Source organism: Vanessa atalanta, chromosome 18, assembly GCF_905147765.1.
Source record: "Vanessa atalanta chromosome 18, ilVanAtal1.2, whole genome shotgun sequence".
Taxonomy (NCBI): Eukaryota; Metazoa; Arthropoda; class Insecta; order Lepidoptera; family Nymphalidae; genus Vanessa; species Vanessa atalanta.
Window position 1 is genome coordinate 5774999 of NC_061888.1, and position 24551 is coordinate 5799549.

Consider the following 24551-nt stretch of genomic DNA (forward strand, 5'->3'; position numbering starts at 1 on the left):
ATCAGCCAAAAATAAATAATTACTATGGGGAAAGAACAAATAAATATATGGTACCAAAATTATTCAATAGAAATGTTATGCTAAGACAAAAAAATGAAATAAGCAGAAAACTGTTAAAGATTAAGTTAAGGGATTTGTTTCTCGATGAAGAAAAAATGTCGCCATTGTGATATTTAAACAAATGTATATGGGAAATGAATACTGTATTATTATTATTATTTTTTTTCTGTAATAACGAGCGCGTCTCGCCGTTAAGCATACCAGCTTGGCGAGAACTTATGTTTTTGTAAAAACTTTTTTATATAATAAATAAATAAAAAAAAAAAAAAAAAATTATAAAAATTTACCATTTTTGTGGATGGTACCCATCCATTCAATCAATCATTCATTAAATTTCAGGGTAGTGAGCTCCCCTAGTAGTAGTTCCCAAGGTTAATGGCATATCGACGATGTAAGGATGGCTAATATTTCTTACAAAGTCTTTGCCAGTCATTAGACAGTCCGTCTAAAACAAGAGGTGGGCGAAGTCAGGCTGCTGATAATAACAATAATGTGGTCTAAGATGAACAAAGAACTTTTATTAGGTAACATGAAAAAAATATCTTGAATTTTGTCGAGGCTCTCTCGATTTTGTCCAAAGAGGTTTTTGATGAAATCCAAGTTTTTTTTTAATAATAAATATTGGACAACCACACATACATTACTCTGATCCCAATGTAAGTAGCAAACGGCGGTACCACATACACCCAGACCCAAGACAGCATAGAAAACGAATGACCTTTTTCTACAACGACTCGGCCGGGAATCGAACCCGGGACATCGCAGTGGTGTACCCAAGAAAACCGGTGTACACACTACTAGACCACGGAGGTCGTCAATATTAATGTATGTCATTTTCATACTTATATTTGAAGCTGAATGTTCTCATATAATACTTAATTGAATATTAATCTATTTCCCTCGGCCAATATTATATAAGGTTTTAGTGGCGCTTTGCCAAAGACAATTGATGTTGTGTTTCCTTTTATTTTTATTTAATGTCCTATATATTCTTACGACAAAATACAATCTAATCAATATTGTCAATTGTTTTGTATATAATTTGTTTTATTGTTAACTTCAGTCATTTATATAATAAGAGCCCTTAAATATTCCACAGCTGGACTATGTCCTCGTCGTTTCATATTTACAGCTTACTATTGCCAGCAGCTTCGGTCACGTTTTTGGGGTTGGTTGTCAGGTGTAAGGTATAGAAAGTAGCATTTTTACTTTCCTGGAGTTCCAGCTTCCCTTATGCAAAATTTCATCTCATTCGGTTTAATGGTTTGGCCGTAAAATAGCGACAGATAGACAGACAGAGTTACTTTCACATTTATAAAATTAGTACAGATTCTACCATACGACTGTAGAGCAGGTTGACAGATACACAATTTGCAGAAGTTCATCCGAAACGTGCCGGCCTGGATTTGAACCCGTATACAAGATATTCTATCCACCGAATCATCGCGTCTATATTTATATTGTAGCGCAAAATTGTCAGTACATAATTTTTCTTTAGTTCCTTATTTCTTCGAGACTAATAAACGACTAAAGATTATTTACATATTAATAGGTTTTATATTGGATCGTGTAAAAATACCTCAAGAAACGAACAAATCACCGTTACTGGAATGCATGCAAAGTTAATTATAAATAAATCAAAAAACACATCATGCTATACAAATAGTTAAATTAACAACGTTAAACGCACGGTAAAGTTTTAACGAGATCTAATAGGTGTAGTAAAGAGTTTTAATTCGTTTATTTTACTTATTGCTTTATTACTAAACTTATTTGGACCGTCCCTTTCGAAATGAAAAATTTACTTGGAAATCAAAGTAACTGTTTTCGAATTTCGTTTACAAGCTTCAATTCTGCTTACTACTTGATAATGTGTTATTTTTAATAATTTGAACTATGAAATTTGATTTTTAATAATTATTATTTACAGTAAAGTATTTTTGAAAAATACTTAAAAAATATATTTTCATTATAATTGTTTCTTTTTTGCATCCTTCAATAAATTGTCAACGAAGTGCAAATCTTTTAAATAATACTTATGAATATTTATATCATTTTTATATCTATATAAAATTACATTATATTTTATATTTATTTTAAATATAATTTTAATTAAATGTACAATTTAAAGGCTGTCAAAACAATTTTAAAGTATACATTGGCATCAATTTTGTCTCCCCTAATTAGAAAACTTAGAACGAAGTTTTAAGCTTAAAGCTTAAGATTTTAACTTAATTTTCAAAGCCTATTTAGAACAGCGGATATACAATTTTAATACAATCTTTATATTGTATAATTATTTTAATATTATGATTTTTTGAAATATTTTAATTATAAAACCTTTCAAATTTACAATATATGCGTAAATTGTTTAGGTAGCGATGTTTTAAGCAACATAAGTGTTATAGATAATAAATATATCACAGAATGTAAGACATTCACAGTTCACAGTTTTTCAGTCATTGGACAACAGTAACCGCTATGTCCCTGCGTTTTAAATCTTTAATATCTTCGAAAATATTCATTTAAACTACATGATGTAAAGAGCCATATTAATCTATATTAAATGCACATTGTATTTAAGGTACTTTAATGGATGATAATGATGATGAATGATTAATGCTGTATTGTTCTCCTAAAAAGTAAAGGATAAAAAATGGTTGTTGATGACTAGTGCTAACTAGCTTAGTATGCTGCTAAGTAATTTTTTGGAATCAAGTCATTGTGATATATATGTACATAGAATTAATTTTAAGGCATCAACAGTTCAGAATGTTAATTGAATCGAGAAACCAGTATTTTTTTTAAAACATATTATTACCATTTTAAAAATTAATCATAGCTAATGTGTTTTTTAATTATTTATACATAAATTTATACTATCTGTAAATATCTCATTCCAGGATAAACGCGTCATCTCTTCATGAGAAGGTTGGGAGTTAATTCCACTATGCTGCTCCAATACATTCGTGGACACGCGTGACATAGAATTTAATTACACACATGCATGTTTACATGAATTAAATTATAAACGTAAATCAAGTATATGAAAAAAATATAACTTGCCATTGTTTGAGCCAAAAATCTTTGGTTAAGATTCACGTCACTGAACCATGTCACAATTTCTTGAAGCCAATTTCTAAATTAATTCGCATCTGATGAAAGCGGCACTCCAAACGCGATATCGTCGTACATTATTGTAATAAGAGTACTCTGGCTTCTTTGACGGAGCTACCGTCGTGTGTAACCTCTCATTTTCCTTACCGAAATATAAAGGAGGTCTTACAAAGCTTTGTTTTGCATCGCTCGCTCCGGGAAAACCTCTGAAAGGCTGGCTTTTTAGATAAGACTCTCCTATAAATTCTCAGCATAGGGTGAAACATTCTCTGTTAAACTTTTTCTGTGGGAACTCGAACAGCCGGTACAATTTCCATTCTAGGTTTCGAGGGTCGTTTTATGGTGAGTTATAATCGAATCATGTATAAAAGAATCGAGTATAAAGGGTAAAAAATGCAATTATGAGACGAATTAAATTATAACGATTCTGTTAAGTCAGTGACCTTTTTTATCGGCGAGCGACCCTTCACGGTACATTTAATATGTATTCGAATTATCTGGGCAAGGGTAGACTAATGTTGGGGGTTGAGTAAGACCAAAAATTTCGATTTGAATATGTGTTGTATAAAGTTGATATTGTTTTATGGATGAATTATTTTATTATTCAAATATAGAATACGTATTATTTAATATTAAGAAGGATCTGTTAACGCAAGCCCGTGTATTTTAAAGTGGCACGCTGATAAAAGAAAAGAAAGAAAATTACTTTTTTTATTGCTACAATTTAAATACCACCTGTAATATTGTATGCCAACTCTATCTCTATACAGCGGAATTGAGACAGAACATTGGTAGTAGGATTTATTTGAATATCATCATGGATGGGTTTGATTCCCACTAATAAATTATGCGTCTATTATATAAATAACAGGTTACTTTACATATTTTTAGGTATTCCATATAAGTAATAATTTTATTAGTAAAGTCATTGTTGTAAGGGTTGTGGAAGTGCTAAGGTTGACCAAGTGCTAAGATTTATAAAAACATATTATTAATAGTGGACTTTTTTTCTTTATCATATATATTTAAGAAAGAAATACCAATTGACGTAGAACATATTATAATGTATTAAAGTACTATGTAACAAAAAAAATGTTTTGTTAATCTCTTGTTAATCGAAAGCTTAGAATATAAAATCTGATTACCGAAAAAATCGCGCTCTGAAAATATATAAGTCACAATAAGTCTTGTCTGAAATTTTTACATATCTAATATTTAATTATTTATGATTTAATCAGAAGACTACTTATATACATATTTAATTTTAAGACATACAGTTATATAGGTGTTCGGATTATATCCGTGATTGTATGTCGCCTTTTTTTAAATAATTTATTCTCCTTAGTCGAGTTATAAAAAAACCTCATCTAGACGTAAATAAATTCAAGGAAATAAAAGTATCGACTATCGCTTTTCAATACATACTCAATAATGTAATGTATGTTCGTAGAAATATAAATGTATTTTCAAGAAATTTTCATGTTTACGCTATTAATACAAGGAATATACATTAACTTGTTACTCCTGTTACCCGACTATGCAGGGTTAGTTATTCTTTTGAAAGACATTGCTTTATAACAGGATCCCAAAAATTGCTCAAAATGTGTCTATTGTAAGATTTAAAAAAAAAGTTAAAGAACACAGAAAACCATTAAATTAAAAAAAAAAATGTTAAAGAACGCTTGTGTGGAAAGGAAAAATACAATTAGTGAGTTTATGTTTGATAGCACACCTTAGTAATGAAACGATCGCCTCCTGGTAATTTCTTTTCAAATTGAATAATAATAATAAAATTGTCAAAAAAAATTTTTGTCCCGCTGAGTTTCTTTAAATTAAAATTTAATACTTCTGAGGAATGTTATTAAAGAAAGACCAATCTTGCATGTATACGATTAGTGGAGTCGGAATATTTTCACCGATTTTATCAAAAATTCACATTTATTAAACAATAAAGTCCTGGAATCGAATGGAATCGTCAGTTAATAAATTCCCAAATTTATTATAATAAAAACAATACAAGAAAACTGCAAGTGACATGAGATATTAAAGACAGACATATATGTGTTAAAATTCTGTTGGCTATTCAACAGAGGAAATGCATGGTTTATTCAATCTTATCCGTCTCTTGCAAGGAGCAGAGGTCCTTATTACTTCAACAGTCTGATATTTACGATCTGATAGCTACTTAAATTCGCATTTGCTATGCAATGCCTATTTCTAGAGATTAAATCACGATGAGTTTAATTTTCACCTTAAAGTTTTAATAACTAAAGTTTAAAATTAATATAATCAAACTACATATTAATTTTATTAATTGAATACATGTCTAGCGGAGATGGTTTAAACACTTGGATCTTAACGAAGATCGTGGATTTAAGTTAAAGTGGTTTTTCGTGAGCTTAATGTGTATTTATAGTTCATCTTCTGAAAGAGTGAACCAGGAATAGAGGACTCGACAGTGGGACGTCTACGGTTTATTACTTGCAGTTATATCAATCAGTTCAATTTTAAACTCGACTTTTACTTCTCTCAAGTGAAAAAATACACTTTAAACTCTAATGCAACACTTCATAATATGATTTAAAAAAAATCACCTTTCACAAAACAATACAAATTATTTTAAAGTAGAAGCAATACTCGGTGCATTGTTTGAACGTTCGAAAACAATAGTATTGACAGTTATTATAGTTTTCAATAATTGGACACTTTAAAATCAGATTTTATCAAATAAAATATGAATCAGCCAATAGCATCCACTTTAATTATACTTGTCATACAGTTGATGTCGACTTGAATATTTTATTATACTACATATATATTTAAAAAATATATATTGATTATATTTAAAATAGCAACATAATAAATGACCTATGTATTACAATTAAATACTTTAATTAGTAAAACATACGTTTATTGAGCACAAATAAACATGTAATTCGTTACGTCCTTAAATGTGGCAGACTAGGCAAAACATTCGCTGTACATGTATTTTCTTTTCTATTTTGATGTTCCTTTATTAAACTTTATAATTATTTTACGTTTATCTCTGGTTTGCTTGAATTTCCGCAGTTACTGCTTATCGTTTGGTCTCTGTTTAGTCACACAAGCTTATCTTTGTTAGAAATCCGTCTCTCACAATGCAAAGGATGTCTTATGTACGAATGTATATACGGTAACGTAATATCAGCGTACTTTATACACTAAGGCCTAATTCACACTTGTCGTTTCTCGGATCCGTTAATTTTAAACATACGTTCCGCGTCTGGTGAGACTATCTGAATTTTGGTTAGGATTAAAACATCTGTTAATAAGTATTTTTTAAAAATCGAATGTACCTTTTCGATGGGTTTTGATAAAGGTTAGGATAAGTACTATTAAAATGAAAAAAAAATACCCTCAATAGATTAAATTTTAAATGTCTTAATCGTAATCGGATGATTTTTATAATGACTAAAAGACTTAAGTATTTTAAAAACAATTATGTGTTGTGTGTTGACTGTGGAGATTTTTTAAGTCACAAAACCGAATAAATGTGACTACGTATAGCGTTATCCTAGTTGTAATACAAACGATATGCGAGACGACCGTAAATCGGTAACGCGGCGCTGACTGTTCTTCTTCAGACAAAATATGGCGTGAAAATTTCTATAACTGAGAACAACTAACACAGAAATTTTACCCTCGTACCATACGAGTGGGAATGGATAGCGTTAGATGAATGAAACGAAATCGGTTAACTCGAATGGTTATTCCTATTGCGATTCTCTAGGCTACTTGCATTGTTATCAACCTCATCTATCTCAGAGAGATTATAATAGCAAAAGTAATTTACATTTTGTAGATTTTAAAAAACATTTTTTTTTTTTGTTGCTGATTTGTTTTATAGAAATATAATTTCGCACTAAACGTTAAAGGATAGCAAGCATATCCGTAAGATGAATTCATGGACAATTTTTTGAGGGTAATAAGAACTAAGAGAAACGTCACACAAAATATCATTACGTGGTCAATGCTGGAAATGTATATTTTTCATCAAGAGATTTTTATCTTGCTTGTAAAATTACGTAGGGTATCAAATAAATGGTGAACCTTTACCATAATTTGGCCTATTTGTCTCTCCGCTTACCTAATAAAATTTCAAGACTGTAATATATTCTTGCGTGAGATATACAGTAAAAATAAAACCGATAGCAACTATCAACTTATTAATTAACATTTTTAAACCGGTTTTGAATAGTATTTTTTTTTATTGTATAGCATACTTTGATTTTTGTTAAACTAAGCCGTTAGTATGTTATTTATATGTTTATTTATATTTACATTTATAGAATTTAAAGTAAAAAAAAAACAACAATATTATAATTTATTAACACTTTTCTTGTACGGTTTTCATATATTTTTTTCACAACATTTTACTTAACACAAAATTGTAATACGTAAAAGTTAAGGTTTACTATTTATATATAATAGCGATATTATGTTGTTTTATAATTCTACATACATACGTCATAATTGAAATAAACGAGTAGAATTGTTGAATAAAACACAAACTAACTTAGAAATAACAAACTTACCTATGACAGATAATCGGATCTGAAAATTTCGGGTCGGTGAATTCTTGAAATCAACTCTGCAACGATACACGCCTTCGTCGTCAAGTTGAACGGTGTCAAGAGTAAGGGAGGCAGGACGGGCGACAGTCGCGAAGTACGCACGTGGACCGAAGACATTCGGGTCAGACCACTGCAGTGCCTTGTTGAAAGATCGCCCGCGGACGTCGAAACTGGAACAATGACATACGTGTAAGTATCAAGTCTCGTCTGTGAATTACGTCCCCTAAATATCATTTAAAAAATATATTGCCCAATTTAGGCGATGAAAAAGCGTGAAGTTAGTGTATATTGATTTTCAAGTTCGATGTAAATTTATGTAAATTAATTGCTGGAAAAGGGTATCGATTTAAGTTCTTGTTTGTTCTATATATATATGTAGGTGCTTACTTGACACTTAATATAATATTCTAGTTACCGATTAAAAAGTACATATATTTTGAATGTTATCGTCTCGTTAGTTATCATATTAACAAGCAGCATTACTAAGTAATGCTATGTGTTCATTTAAACGATAAGTGAGCGAGTTAATCCAGCCAGGCAGATGACCCGAAGAAAGTAGAGGGCGCGCCTGGATACGGATATCGGTAAACCAGGAGCTTTCTCGCACTTCAAGAGATATCTAATGCCAGTAGAGTATTTGTGCCAATTGGGTTATTATTGATTGAATAAGCAAGTATAACAGGTACTGGGTGCATGGATTTCAGTATTTGTTTGGCAATACGTAAGAAATAATTAATATTCTTTGCACTGTCAATGTCTACAGTAGTGGTACCACCTATATATCGGGCGACTAATTTACTTATATCACTAGGATATTTTTTTTGTCTTTCTTCAATGATATAAATAACAGCTTCGTTATTTCAAAACAAATACTCGCAATATAAAAAAGTCATAATTAAAAATTATACATTACAAACAGTCATTCACGGCCTCTACAATTCAACTTTACTGAATATCAACACGTCCCTGAATTTTTTTAATTGATATCACACCACAATAATAACACTGAATTGAATTTTATGCTCTGCTCTATTATTTTCTTAATGAATAACTCAACATTTACTTTTTTAATTAATGCAAATAAAACAGTTGAAATCTAATAAAACAATATGGAATTAAATTTTATCAAAAGTTAGCATTCGAAACAAGCACGATACGCTTCGACCTCTGATAAATAGCACGCTTAACTTGCTTGTTGTCAGAATTAAGAGTAACGCTGTTTGGTATCATTCGTAGTGAAGATCAGACGATAATATGGTGGATATGAGATAGTAATTCAAAGCAATACGTGCGTGAGCTCACGACGATGCGTCGTCGTGACGTGTCAACATGCGTTGACTTGTAATTTAAGACTAAAATGTATTTGTTGTAAGCCTGATAACAGGGTGAAAATGTAAAGATGAAATAGCATCTTGATGGTTGGGCTCTGTGCAAATTCGTTTAGGATAGGTCACCAGGTTACTGGTGGTTTACCATGCTGTAATAATTTGTATTATCGTGTTCTATTTGAAAGGTGAGTAATCCAGTATAACAGGTACATAACACCACAGTTCCCAAGTTTGGTGGTGCATTGGTTACGTAACAAATTGTTAAAATTACATGTCACCAATGTATTTGGAAAGTGGTAACCATTTATCATCAGGTCCAGGTGTCCCAGCCCACCGATTCCATAGAAAAGAAGTATAAGTATAGTTCAGCTCATTGTCACGATTTTTTTACTCACTCACTATAAGAATTCTCACATTGTAACATATTAATAATAAACTTTCTTAACGGGTACGTTTTAATTTGGATTTTAATGCACATTTGAATACACAAGTACATATTTTATTAAGGGAATAATAAACTCTCATCAAGACTACAACCTTAAAGCTTTGGTACAGGACTACAACCTTAACGTGCTTCCGGGAAAAGAGAGTGTTACTTCTAATTCCCTAACTCCAGTGTACTACTAAAGCTACCGTAGGATCATTTTTTTTTTAACTCTTTTTTGGCTAGATAAATATTTAATTCCATGCACCTAATGAATTGTATTATTTATGATATCGGTCCCTATATAGTCTTAATATTTAAGAAGCGTTTGGAAACGGGTTAATTGCCTGTTTAAAAGTGAAAATAAAAGCGATCCGTGTAATGATAGGCCCATTTCTATACTTCCGTCGTTGAGCAAAATATTTTGATAAAACTGTGTTAAATCAACTTCTGGTTCAAAATTCGGCTTCAATAGGAGTCGCTCAAAACCGATGGAAAGACACTACTTAAGCATCCTATATGCCTACACGATACACGGTAGAAATCATTATCAGAATGATACACGCCAATCAGAATGATATTGGCGTGTTCTGTGATTTATCCGAAGCGTTTGATTGTGTAGAACACGAAACGCTTTTTCACTAGTGTTGCATCCACTATCGATAGACTATTGATAGTCTATCGATAGTATCAATAGTATCAATGCTACCAATAGAATTGCTTACAGAGAGCTAGCGATACTATCGATAGTATGGATAGTATTGCCGTAATCAATAGTATTGCTCACGGAGAGCTAACGATGCTATCGATAGTATCGGTAGTATTGATCAAAACGATACTATCGATAGTACGATCGATATCCTGAATAGTTTTTTTACTATCGATAGTCAAACTATCGATATTTATGCAATGCTGTTTCCACAAATTAAAAAAATTATGCGTACTGTTTGCCTTACCTAATGTAAGAAAACAAAATTTCAAGTTAACTTAAAGCAATAGTGATCTAAATGTAACCGAAACTAAAGTATTTCTATGAATCACTTTAGACTTTAAACTTTAGTGGAATCCTCATTTATCGTCGTTTAAAATAGTTATAATTATAGTTACTTCACAATATGTTTACAATATATATATTATGTATATTCACGATAATATAATATGTAGATCGTTTTAAAAGAAACGACGATAATCCTTGTATAGACACGAGGAGGTAAAGGTAAGCTAATAACATCTGGTTTCCGACTTACCAAAATTAATACATCATTCCTGGGTATTCGAAATTCAAATTCGGTATTAAAAAAAAAACATTGATTTATAAATATTATTACTCAATACAAGATTTATATTAAAGAAAAAATAGCGTGGACTTAGCATTTATTGATTTCTAGGCAGGATATATAAGAAATTGAGTGTACGTTACTGACGTATACTGTAATTAAAATGGTGGAAATGAGTAACTGTTGAGTATCTTTCCGGTTCTTTTCGGTAGAACCTACTTTCCGAAACGGTAGTAGCTTTACATTTAATTCAACACATGACGATTCAAAAGTGCTTTTATGAGCATAATCTTCAACAAAGAAAATTTCGATTTTTGTATTTAGTTACCTATGTGTCGCGCGCAGCTTCGCCGGCGTTTTAAGGATTGGTTAGCGTTAGCCGTCACTTAGATAGTAGTTCTTTTTACCAACATACAGATAGACAAACTTTCGCATTTATAATATTAGTATAGGATAGATAAGGTACAACATATAAATTAGTATGATAATTACATTTAAGTTTCGTATTACGTAAACAAATAATTTTCAATTTATAAGATAGATTAACTCAACCATTACTAATTAATAATGTGTAATTAAATCAGTAGTGAAATTATAGAGCGTGTAATGTCCCAGTGAAATCAAAATAGTACTTTGTATATTGCAATATAAGTTTTACGGTTCGTATTAAGGCTTACGCCACATTATGTTCTGGTTAGTAGTATAGCTCCCGGGGGATAGCTTAGAGGTTAGCGCAGGCGAAATACCTAACCTAAGCTTAATGAATAGCTTAGTTTCATTCTTTTATTATAACTGGGAACTGGATAGTGTTTTAGTTTCGCTTAGTTGTCTTAATGGTACGTAATAATTAAGACTGCTCCACATTATGTAGGTAGTGGTTTGTTTATAAAAGTATGCCACGGTTAAAAAGACGACAAATTAAAAGTAGGCTTTGTGAATGACTATGGTGCATTTTGAAATGTTCTTTTTTTTTGTAATATTCTATTATTTAGATATAGTTTTGCGTGCGGAAGCCAAATATTAAACCTATTTGGCTTCCGCACGCAGCTTTGCCCGGGATTGAGGTGGGCGGAGCAGGTGCGAGTAATAATAATTCATTAACTTCGTTTCAAAGTTGTTTTATTCAGAATTAATGAATTTTTTTCTCGAAAAAACATTCACTTTTCGTACTAAATGAGCAATGATTGATGAACATTATGTCGGTTTGTTTGTTCACTTTACTTCCCTCATGATTCAACCAATGGTTCTGTATATTTTAAATTATTAACGTGTTTCCAAAAGGAGGTCAAATTAATCATAATTTATTATTGTATATGAAACCTTTTTTGTATCATGCGTCTCGGGAACTTCGTTTGAATTTTTATCGTTTCTCAATTTGTCATTATGTTACATTTATTTTTATTTATATTATTTCGTAAATAAAAATGTTTTGTTTTTTTGATGAATTGATAGTCTGATCTAGGTTTTAGGATCGCAGTGCTCAAATGGGGGGGGGGGGTTATGTTTAATTTTTTGTCAAGAGTTTCACATTAGTAGCTAAAGATTTGAAAGTTGGCAATTGCACCTGTAATTTCTTTGGTTGTGGTGGATTATTTAGTCAGCAGGTGATTGATTATTTAACAATCCGAACGATAAATTAACTAAGAAATCAAATGTTAACATAATCGATTTTAATGACGAGTAAGTATAGTAACAATGATAAAATAAAATTAAATTCGCATAAATCTTTTATGTCAACGAATAATCGATTTCAACGAGTAATATAAAAAATGTAACGTAACACGCGGTATATAATAAATAGGAGATACTCGATTTACGACGCAGTAACAATTTCATCGTGCCACTATCAGCTATCAGATCTTATTTTATGACGTGCGTGATAACGTTACTATGAAGGTATTTCATGGTTATCGCTCTTAACGTGAGATTGTTCCAATTAAACAACGGTTAATTAAATTTCAAAGCTATCGTTCGAAATTTGAAAATTGCAAATTATAATCGTAGAAGTGACGTTAATTTATTCCACAATCAATACTGATATTGTCCGATTGACGTTTGAAAGCGTCAATGTCGCAATGGCTTAAGGGCAGTCTAGCGATGCAAATAGACGCGGGATCGATCCTGACCGATTGTCGTCCATTGATGTTGCGGGCTGTTGTAATATTAGTAATTCCTTAATTCAATTGGGGAATAAATAATTTAAAAAAAATGTAGTGACTACTACCTAAGTGTCAACTTCGTACATACTCTATGCGTTACTCATAGCCTTGTTTCATAAGTGTCAAGCGACTTAATCCTTGTACGAAACTCTACTATTGGTAAGCAAAACGAATCGTTTCATGACCATAATAACCAGACATGAATAAACGTATAAATAGGCTTCAATCATTGAATATTAATTTATCTCTAAATAAAATTAGTAGTGATTACTTTAAAATTATGATCTAATAATATTCGCATAGTGTTATTTATCTTTTTTGAGTTAGTTATATATATAATATACTTGAGTCTATTTCAGTGTCATAGTTTGAAACAGAAAATAAAGCTTCGCCCATAACGACGGCTGATATTAATCGCACATTCTAGATATAAACTCTTTGTTGAAGGAAAAATAGACATACATTTCTCACACTTAGAAATCCACTATAACTTATTTATGATAGTTAAGAAGGTCGTGACCTAATAAAGGATTATGTTCTACTTGACGGCATCATGTGTGTGTGTTTATAAATGCTTGCGAATATTGACTGGTTTTATAGGTTAGAACTACTCGTAGTAGGCAACTTAGCAGTCGTGTAAAAGAGTTTTTTTTTAACAATTTCGAATATAGAACAGATTCTGATCATCAATATTTTTTTCCAATAGGCAATATATTAATTATTTTCGTCGGAATATTTGCTAATTAAAGTTTGACAAGTTTTGATGAATGAGATGATTTATTAATTAGTGTCACGACGACGCTACATTATATACAATAATTAATTATAAATGATATAGAAAACTGCTTCATTAACATAGTGGCTAGCTTATAAAGTTGCCACTCATAAGGTTCTGGGTTTAAATAGCGATAATAATAAAAAAATTGAGATTTTCTATCGATAAATTATTATTAGTAAGAGATATCTTCCCGTGGAAACCACGTTAAACATTTGATCATAATATAACTGCTAATATTTGTGTAGTCGGATTTTCGTCCTGTTCGAATATGAGAGTGCGCTGATAAATAGTTTACTTTGAATATTTAGCTCACTATTATTAATATATTCTGAAACGATTTAAGTAATTATTAGTAATTTAAATGTAATCAGTAATGGTTGAACTTGTGATCCATCTACGGTCCACACCTCACAAGCTTTTAGGTCGTAAAGGTTGAGTCAATATACGTTTTGATGATAATGTCATCCTGACCGATTCTGGTCAAGGCGGCTGATGAGAGCTGAGATGGCCCAGTGGTTAGAACGCGTGCATCTTAACCGATGATTTCGGGTTCAAACCCAGGCACCACTGAATTTTCATGTGCTTAATTTGTGTTTATAATTCATCTCGTGCTCGGCGGTGAAGGAAAACATCGTGAGGAAACCTGCATGTGTCTAATTTCAACGAAATACTGCCACATGTGTATTCCGCCAACCCGCATTGGAGCAGCGTGGTGGAATATGCTCAAAACCTTCTCCTCAAAGGGAGAGGAGGCTTTTAGCCCAGCAGTGGGAAAATTTACAGGCTGCTAATGATAAAAACGGCTGATCACAAGGGAGACCCGCCAACGACGCAGGGCATAGTGCATATGTGTGCGAGCAAACGCAGATGCACTCTCTTTCAGACGAAATACAAATATGTAACTATGTAAGATAAAACAAAATATCATAGAATAGGGTTATATGATTAGAAACCAGCTAACACTTTAACATTAACTCACTCATTTAATTCACGTAGTGCTATCTTAACTACATACGCAATGTACGATTTAAAGCGCGAAACCATCAACACCTACATTGTTATTATTTCAAATGGGTAGTTGGTCTATTCTAACTATCCCTTACATATCCAATGTGTAATCAATATTGAGAAGTACAAAGAACTAAATTATCATGTCCCTTGTATACTGGACTCAGTCTCCCTTCAAATCGGAACACAAAAATATTTAAGAATTTTTGATAGCAGAATATGTGAATGATGAAAAATGTGATAGATGGTAGCTACCCAGAAGATATACCCGTACTACCCGTACTACCAAGCAATACGTTTGTCAAAACAACTCTCCTTTAAAAGTTACGTGAAGTGGTGATTAAATTAACAACGCACTGTCTTCTTTTAAATGTAAATTAAATAATATTGGACAATAAGAAATCAATGTTTAGCTAAATACCGATAAGCAATGAATATATGTTTATGTAGATGCCACTTTAACTTGCAAAGCTCAGCAGCAGATTTTATAGCAGAACGCACATTGATTTATTCTTTATAAACACACATGTTTTGATAAGCAACAAGATCTATTTTTGTACATATATTTCCTTGTCGTATGTAACATTTTGCCATTGACTATTTTGTGAATCAAATAAATGTCTGTGTAGAAATAACTGGTTAATCTAAATTTTTTTTTATTTATGAAATTGTTTTTTTATGATTAATCAAGCTCTGTTATAAATAAAATATTTGTATGAAAATAAAATTGTCGGAATCGGTGTGGATTTTATTCGAAATATTCACACAAATCAACGTGTACCTATTCAAGCGTAGCGGAACCAAAACAGCCAAAACACAGACCAGATAATAATGCTTCGCGTTTTTACGATATGATGATTTCCAATCCAATATTTAAAAAAATATCCGCGCAAATAAATTTCGACCTTACGTTGTGAAGGTTAGAGTTTTTTTTCGATTACAGAATGAAAAATCGACCGCGTATATTATATCTTTTATACGGAAGTCTCTATCAACGGAGATCCGACGTGGCTACCGGTCTGCGATTACAAGCCTCCGAATGATACATTGAAGAGGATCAATTGGACTATTTTCTTTAATAATATACAAATTTACAGTAAAAAAATATGTATAAAATCCTATTTAGTATTTATAAAAATCACTCTAATATTCAATACAAATATTTTATAACTAGAATCCAAATGTCCTTTTAGTACATCAATTTTTAAAATTTAAATTAAATTATTCATAAATGATAAGTAAAGTGACTGAGTAGGCTGTATACGCAAAGACAATGTGGGCTTAGGTGCGTGAGTAAAAATAGACAATATCGTAAATTTCTTGCTATCGGTTGAATATATCTTCCATCTCCAGTAGGCGGTAATAAATTATCCCTAAAGACAGAAATATTAAGAGCCCAAATAGGCTAGTTTAGAACACATGAAGCTTAACTAAAGGTTGCGGGTTCATACCCGGATAAACACTTCTGAATTTTTATTACACTTAATTTATTTTTATAATTGATGTCATGGAAAACATCGTAAGGAAACCAGGACATATAAAAATTTGGAAGAAAATCTATTACGGGTGTAAGCATATAACTTCAAACCAGCTCCAAAGGAGAAAAAGAGGTTTATGCCCAGCAGTGGAATATTTACGAGTTACTTTATTTTTTAAAGACAATAAATTTAATATTACCAAACATAATAAAATGACAGTTTAGTAACATCAGTTCTCTAAACAAACCCTATATAAATTCAACATCAATGCATCAGAGTTATTTTTGCTCTTTTTACTAAACTCGACACAACGTGCTATGCGTACAACGCTTAAATATCTATGGTAAAATAAATCAACAAAAAAGTCAGCGAATCAAAAACGTTTGCAATTTAAAATGTCGGCCGGAGCACGAAGCATATATTTTTTATACAAATAGCACCCCTATATTGATTGATATCAGTTCTGATTTGATTAAGTGGGTCGCCCCTCCTGTACACGTCGGCTTTGATTACAGACAAATTTTCGAGGTTTTTATGAAACTACGTGGAGTTATTATTACATTAAATAAACAATTTACTATCGGTATTGAATTTAAATAGTTAACATTTTAATACTCCGCAATTTCGATAACCTTCCTTATAATTTTCCTTTCTGTAATAAGATATCACAGACAGAAATCTGTCTATCAATAAATTTAAAACTTAAATTCATTGATATATGGCCTTATTATGCGTGAAAATTCATTTAGATTATAAAAAAAAGCATTGATTACCAGAGTTGAGTTTCATTTTAATTTTAAGCCGGTGAAACCGTTATATTTAATTTCTTTAAATGCTTCTTGGCCTTGAAAGGAAAGTAATTAGACGTCCATCAACAAGGCTCCTTTACTATGTGATAGACTTAAATAAAATATAATTATATAGATAAATAATTAATAATATAAATAGTTTATGAAGTTTTTAAATCACATAAAATGAGCTATGTTTTCATACCAATCTCTAGTTCTCATTAAAAAAGTCTAGTTGGTATGTTCATCAATATTAAGATGACTAAGATGTTACCATAAAAATCATTAATGTAAATAAAATATTTTAATATTATAATATTTTGTTCATAATTTAAAATCAATATGCAGTTCCTGTATTTTCTCAATACAAATTTATTTAGTTATGCGTTACTATTTATTTGTATAGTTCAATATTCGTAGCACAACTCTATATCATCTACACAGCTGCTACGGTATTGCTACGAAACTGTTATGTTTATGATGGCCATTATTCGTTTCCAGTTAGCCTACTTATCGAAAATGCAAAGTAAATAATATTATAAGAATATTTTTTTAAAGTAAATTATTTAAAAGTATAAATCAATTATATGGCTTGTAATAAAAATGTTTAAGTTTTAGGTTACACTTAAAATAGCTTTTGTGAGATGCCAGAATTCGTAAATCAGAGGTCGAGAGTTTGTAATTTTAATCTATAAATAGCTTTTAATTCTTATCTGTATTAGGAGTTGACTTTATTTTTATGTTAGAATGAAATTATTAATTAAACGTCGAGTTAAGCTAGATTTTTTGTGATTAATGTTAAATTGCTTGTAAATAAAATTTCGAAATGTATTTTTCGATCCGATAATATCTCTGGAAATCATTCTCTAGATGAGAACAGTTTAAGCTGAATAAATATTAGTAGGTGCCTAAAAAAATTATTAGTTTGAGATAAAAATGTAGGGTTATGCGTTCCGGGCCTTTGAATTAAGAAAATAAATTGATTTATAACAACCAGTCACCTGTATATAGGTTTTCCTCCTGTGCTTTTCCCGGCTCTGAACCACAACACCATGTACACGCGGTCTTCATTCGTGTCGGGCGTGACGTCACAGGGGAGTGATGCCGTGCGCCCCAGGACTGCATCCACTTCGACTGTGGACACTGTAAAAAAATACACGTGTAACTTAATATAGTAATTTTAAGTCCATTAATTTTAGTTTACAATTCCTCTCGTGGTCTTATAGATATTGCTGATATGGGGGAGATGTTAAAAAGATATATTTTTAATTATAATTGTAATACTTTAAACGACGAACTGTACATAATTTCATGGAAGGATAAAAAAATGGCTCCTTAAATCAAAATATGATTTAACCGGTGGTAGGGGCTTCATACAAGCCCGTCTGGAAGACTACTACTTAGTAATTATACCAAACTTACCTTATTTCACCTTATCTAACTACCTTCCAATAATTAATTTAAAAATGTTTTTTTCATTCGTTACTGCGACATTTCGAAATTCACTTCATACAAAACTTTATTCACATAGACAGTTAAGGTCTTAAGCAGCTTTTATTATATATATTTATATCTTAAATAACAATTTAATTTATATAACAATATATATTTGTATATGCAGACATTTTATCCATGCCTTTGATGTATTTTATCTTTAATTTGTATTTGTTATTTTTGTGGACTTTGCTCTTAATATATAAAAAAATCTTATCGTATACGAATAGTAGTTTTTGTAATCACAGAAATATGTTACAGCTGCGAGTCTCACATAAAATCAAGGCCGAAAAGAATGACTAAGTGAATATTTCTGTATTCCCCTTCACAGCTATGATTCTTAGCTTCAACCCCTCAGGCGATAAAGAGACATGAATATAAATAGACGCAATATTAAAACGTCCCGCTTCCCGCACGAAATAATCCTCTTTTCTTTACGGGGAACTGTCACCGTGCTGAGGCCAAGTAATATACACCATCAGTCATACTTAGTGAAACTTTTCAATTTACTTCCCAGAAGACCAAAGAAATAAAGATGGATTATTTACGGTCACAGTTATCAATGCGTTTGTTAACCCTAAATTTCATTTGTAGACTAAGATATACATATATATATACATAATAGTGATAAATCTAATTAATCCTATTATGAGAAATGACAACAGATTCTATTATAGTGAATATTTTATTGTATCTTAATTTTAAATATGAGATCATAGTTGTTCGTAGTTTTCCACTTGGAACTGTCGATTATATACTACACAATAAATCAGCTTTCTTTCAATTTAATCGTATAATGTTTGAAATATTTAATAAATTATTTCTTCTTGGTAATGAACTTTTGATCGTTAAATAAAGGAGAAAAAAGTTCTTAACCGATGTTTTGGCAAAACACAACCTACGGCCGGCAGTGCAAGATACAGGCTGAAAATTATTACATTTTCCATAATTTTAAATCCATGTCTAAAATGATATTTCACAAAAAAAAAACATAATTTTTTTAGCAATAAAATAGTTCTTTTATTATTTAAAAGTCTTTTCCTCTTTCCTGAATATTAGAATCACAATGCTTTGTTTTTTTTTGTCACAGTTCTACAATCTAGAAATCTGAACGTATATTCTCACAGTTTGCACGTTAAGTGGATGTTTGTTTTGTTAATAGTACTCATCACATTCACGCTGCTTACTCGGTTTTGAATGTAGTTTATATAATTAAATTATATAGGTACATCATTTATATAATATCCAAGGTAAATGTTGATTGTACATAAATATAGCTACCGCCATATCAAATATTGATAGTGTGATTCAGGCTTGCAGGCATGAATTTCCATCATGTAAAAATAATACAAAATGTTTGAATATAATGATTGTATATGATTATAAATGGAACAGCCCTTTTTTGTACTATGAAAACAGTTTCAATATCTGCGTTACCCCAAAGCTAAATACCGTAAGACATAATACTTTGAAAGTAACCAAAGTATACTAATTGAGCAGTATCAATATTAGTTAGCTGTCTAACTTTTCTAACCGCGTATGTTGCGGAGCTGAGTCTCCCTGTCAGGGACGATAAATGAGGATTCCACTGAAGTTTTGAGTTTAAAGTGATTCCTACAAATACTGTAGTATCAGTTACATTTAGATCACTATTGTTTAAATTTAACTTTAAATTTAGCCTTCTTACGTAGGGTAAGGTAAAAAGTACGCATATTCAGTTTTAGCATCTAGAACTAAATTATTTTTTTTGACATAAAAAGAAAGATCATCTATATACAATAAAAATAGAAATGGATCCAAAATTTACCCTTGTGGAATGCTCCTTCTTAGTAAAGATCCAGAAGACTTAATTTATACTAACAGATTATTATTGACTTAGAGATATTTTTTGTTCGAGATAAAATGAAACATCATTTATATACAACTAAAATAGAAATGGATCTAAAATTGACCCTTGTGGAATGCCCCTTCTTAGTAGATATCCAGAAGACTTAATTTATACTAACAGATAGACATCTGTTGAATTCTATGATTCAACTATGAAGTATTGAGATCAAGAGCTTTACCATTAATAACATAACGTTTTAGCTTGCACGTAAGAGTTTCGTACTCTTCACAATCAAATGCCTTGGATAAATTACAGAACACGCCAATAGTATTCTGTGATTTCTTCGATATATATTTAACTAGTGCCATTCCTGTATCGGTTGTTGTTGTTGTGGGTCAATCACCCCTAGTAAAGCCAAATTGTACACTGTGTAAAACAGCATGTATACCAAAGTGAACCAGAAGTTGATTTAACACAATTTTTTCAAATACTTTGCTCAATCTCGAAAGAATAGAAATAGGCCACTTTTGTTGACACTTTTAAAAATTAGCAATACTTTTTTACATTTTAATAAATGAGGAAATGATTTATTTTGTATAATTAGTATAAGCAAAGAACCTTACAAATAACTTACAACCCATTACAAGAAAAATATCCGGAATCCAAGTTACAGGAAGTTAAATTTCTGATATAATATATCTTAATATATGTTTGATGAACGTTTTATTCTATTCTACAATATCCAAACAGCTACATACTTTGCGTTACATATTATACAGTGAATAAACATATTAGAAGTTAAATGGCATCTTCAATTCCAGAGTGTTCTTATTGCGCCTGAATTGTTGTTTTCGTTTCGTCACAGAAACTTATTACAGCTGCGAGTCTCACACAAAATCAAGGACGAAAATAATGACTAGGTAGGTAAGGAATATATCTATGATCCCCATATATATTAATATTTTTATACATATTATATGCATACAATACATTACTTTAAATACTTTATATTTTCAATATTGGAGGTACCAATTAACTTCCTATTTCATACAGGTAATAATAGCGTGTTTCCAAAGTTTTTTTTTTTTTTATAAAATAATTTACACTTCTTCTTTTATATTAACGTTTTTATTTTAAAAAAATGGACATACTCGATACACGTATTTATTAATCTTCCTTGAGATACGTAAAAAATCATCTGTCAAAAAGAAATATCTATTTAGTGTGCTACAATAATATTTTTTATATGTTGCCAAACGATCCAAATTTTTATTTAACGGTCATACTGTGTTTTTCCAATTTTTATTTAACGTATTGACTAAACTAAACTAAAAAACTGTATGTTGAGATAATACTTTAAAATATCCATTATTAAAAGTTAGTCGCCAATTTAGTAACGCCTTCGACATTAAGATAAAAGCGAACTAAATGAAAATTTAAATTGTCCAGCCCTATTATTTCACCATCACGGCTGAGCCCGAATAATTTTACTATAAAGCTGTTCTTTCAAAGCCCCAAGTTTCGACGTTAGATGTCACGCATAATGTATCGGAAATATAAATTATATTAGATTGAGGGTTAGGTCGTGTAATGGCGGGCCATAATGCTTCGAAGATGGTGTCGTGTTTGAAGGCACTAAAGAATTGTGCCACTTATAATTGTTGTAGACGTGATCAGAGCGGTACTGTTACATGACATGCGATTTCGTACGTGTTTCTATTTAAAAACGGCTAGGCATATTATTCAATAATACGTCAATATGTAGAGAATATTGATGACCATTTATGATCCTTTGTTGCTGAACTGGGCTCTTAATGTAAATATAAGTTTTATTATTAAATTTCATTTCAATAAATAAAGTTGTAATTTAAATAATTTTAAATTATTGATCGATTATTAAAATGAAATGTCAGCTTATCATTCCGGGATGTCTATTATAATAGTTTTATGCTTTATTGCTTGCATGCTATGCTTATGCTAGCCTAACCCATTTTTTTAACCTAAATACTAAATTTTATATTACTCAACCATAAATTGCATGGCATGTCTATAAATAGTTTTACCACATATATTTTAATACAGTTGACCTTCATAGAAATAATTTGCGTTCACGATACAAATCCAATGTGAATAAGGACGTACGTAAAATAAGATTATTTTGAACATAAAATATTTCAATGTAAATTTTGATAGTCTTTGTACTATTAAATATTACAAAGTGATTATATTTCAACTGATAACAAAGTTCAATTTTGAAAGGATCCTGGAGAGCGAGAAGACTGATTTTATTCAGCTGAATGTACGTATTCTCGGAAGTGTTCATTTAAGTATATATTCGAGGAAATTTTTATTGTTTAATATAAAGTATTCCAAATTGCATCATAAGAAAACTTTAATACCGCTAAACTCTAAGTGTAGCTAAGAAAAGCTCTTACGTCTCTCGTTCTCTTAATATATCATATTTTTTTTCCGTCTCTGAAGATATACGAGCGGCGGTTGCGCGCGTGACAGCCTTCTGGGCGTAATATTAATAAAATTATTGTGGAGACACGTAGAAGGCGTCGGGCCTGACCTACTCGTCTAACACGTGCTCAATTCCACAGTTAGTGAGTCGGAAACAGCTGGCTACATCATTGTTCAAGCACCCTAAGTATTACATGCGCAAACATTTTCATGCAACCATTAAGGTTGCCTGAGTAAATTTTCATAAGGTTCCTAATAAAAACGTTGTATGTGATAATAAGCTGAGATGACCCAGTGTATAGGAAACGTATTTCTTGACCGAAAAATTCTGGTTCGAACTCGGGAAGCTCTAAGTTTTCATTTACTTAATTTGTGTCTTCAATTTCTTGATCTGCATATGACCAATGAGAATCACTTTATTTGAACACAATTTAAGCTTCAAACCTTTTTTCTTAACAGGAGGGTCAACTTAACCCAGCAATGGGATATCTGCATGTGGGTATTTTATACTTTACTTTTGCTATTTGTAAAACATAAAATGTAGCATTAAATTACCGCTATTTTAAAAGCAAGTGGCAACAAAAAATATTTTATCGAAAATATATTTCAGAGGAAAAAAAACATCCAGGAAATAAATATTTCCATACACGAATTTTCTCTTCTCATTTGATACCATCGCGCATATTAAGATATTTTTACCGTTTCATTCCACATTTTCAACGTTTTGATATTGGATCGATGTCGTCATCAACGATTTCCAATTACATTAAAATTTGTACTCATTTATCACGTTCACAATATCGGGGCGTTGAATGGTTCTTTCGGCTTCGTGTCGTTTGATTAGATTCGATACTGTACAAACCCATCCATCGACCTACCACAAAAGGTCGGTGAAGCTATGTCGACCGACTCCGTTTTCCATTCGTTCCGCTGTCCAGAAATTTTCGCAATAAAATTAATCGTTCCAATAAAATTGGAGTCGAATAGAGCTGCCCATGCATGAACACTTTTTAATTGGGTCGCTTTTTTTGCTTCTTTCGCAGTCATCCAAACGAGAAATCAAACTTGAGCAAGGTCCTCCTTAGCGTGAGGACAAATCTAAATTACGTGAAGTGGGCATAGATCTCGTTCAAGGCTCGTCGCATTCAAACTTTTCTTTAAGATCTAGATAATCACTTTCTAAAGAGGATTATCAGTGAAAATGCCTTTTATATATTGTGAATAGACTCGGACTTATTTATCTATATCCATTTATCGATTTATATGTGTCGGTTGTGAATACATTGAGTCGGAAACGGTGAAAAGTTGTATTCACGAGCGAGTACATTTATTACCTACATTCGATACCCTAAATCAAAGTGAGCAATTTGTTGCGTGTAAACGCAGCTCCCGATGGATTGCATAATAAAAATCGGACAAAAACATGGTTAACGCGCTTCGAACAATCAGAAATATATTTTCTGTTTTAATTTTCGACAAGCAGGCACGTTTAATGGGTTATACACGATTCCCACTTGAGTTCGATTTGTTTTAATTTGATAGCTTTTACGATTTACGCTGTTCTATGAAAGTGTATTTTTTTTATCTTTTATCATATTAATATAATTATTTATTATGTTTGTAACTTTTTTTAATCAAATGTATAGACACATTATTTGACCGGGAATTCATGTAATTGAAGATATTATATGTAATTGAGTTATTCGTTTTTACACAGAAGTATATTATATATATAT

General features: G+C 31.1%; 1 protein-coding gene across 1 annotated transcript in view; it reads right to left on the reverse strand.

The window, feature by feature from the left end:
- LOC125071000 (synaptogenesis protein syg-2-like) overlaps positions 1 to 24551 on the reverse strand; it is a 98083-nt gene that overhangs the window by 72127 nt on the left and 1405 nt on the right. The window contains exons 2-3 of the mRNA XM_047681044.1: positions 18032 to 18173; positions 7752 to 7960 (exon numbers count right to left, since the gene is read on the reverse strand). Of these exons, the coding sequence (XP_047537000.1) occupies positions 7752 to 7960; positions 18032 to 18173 (351 nt within the window). The remainder of the gene's footprint in view (positions 1 to 7751; positions 7961 to 18031; positions 18174 to 24551) is intronic.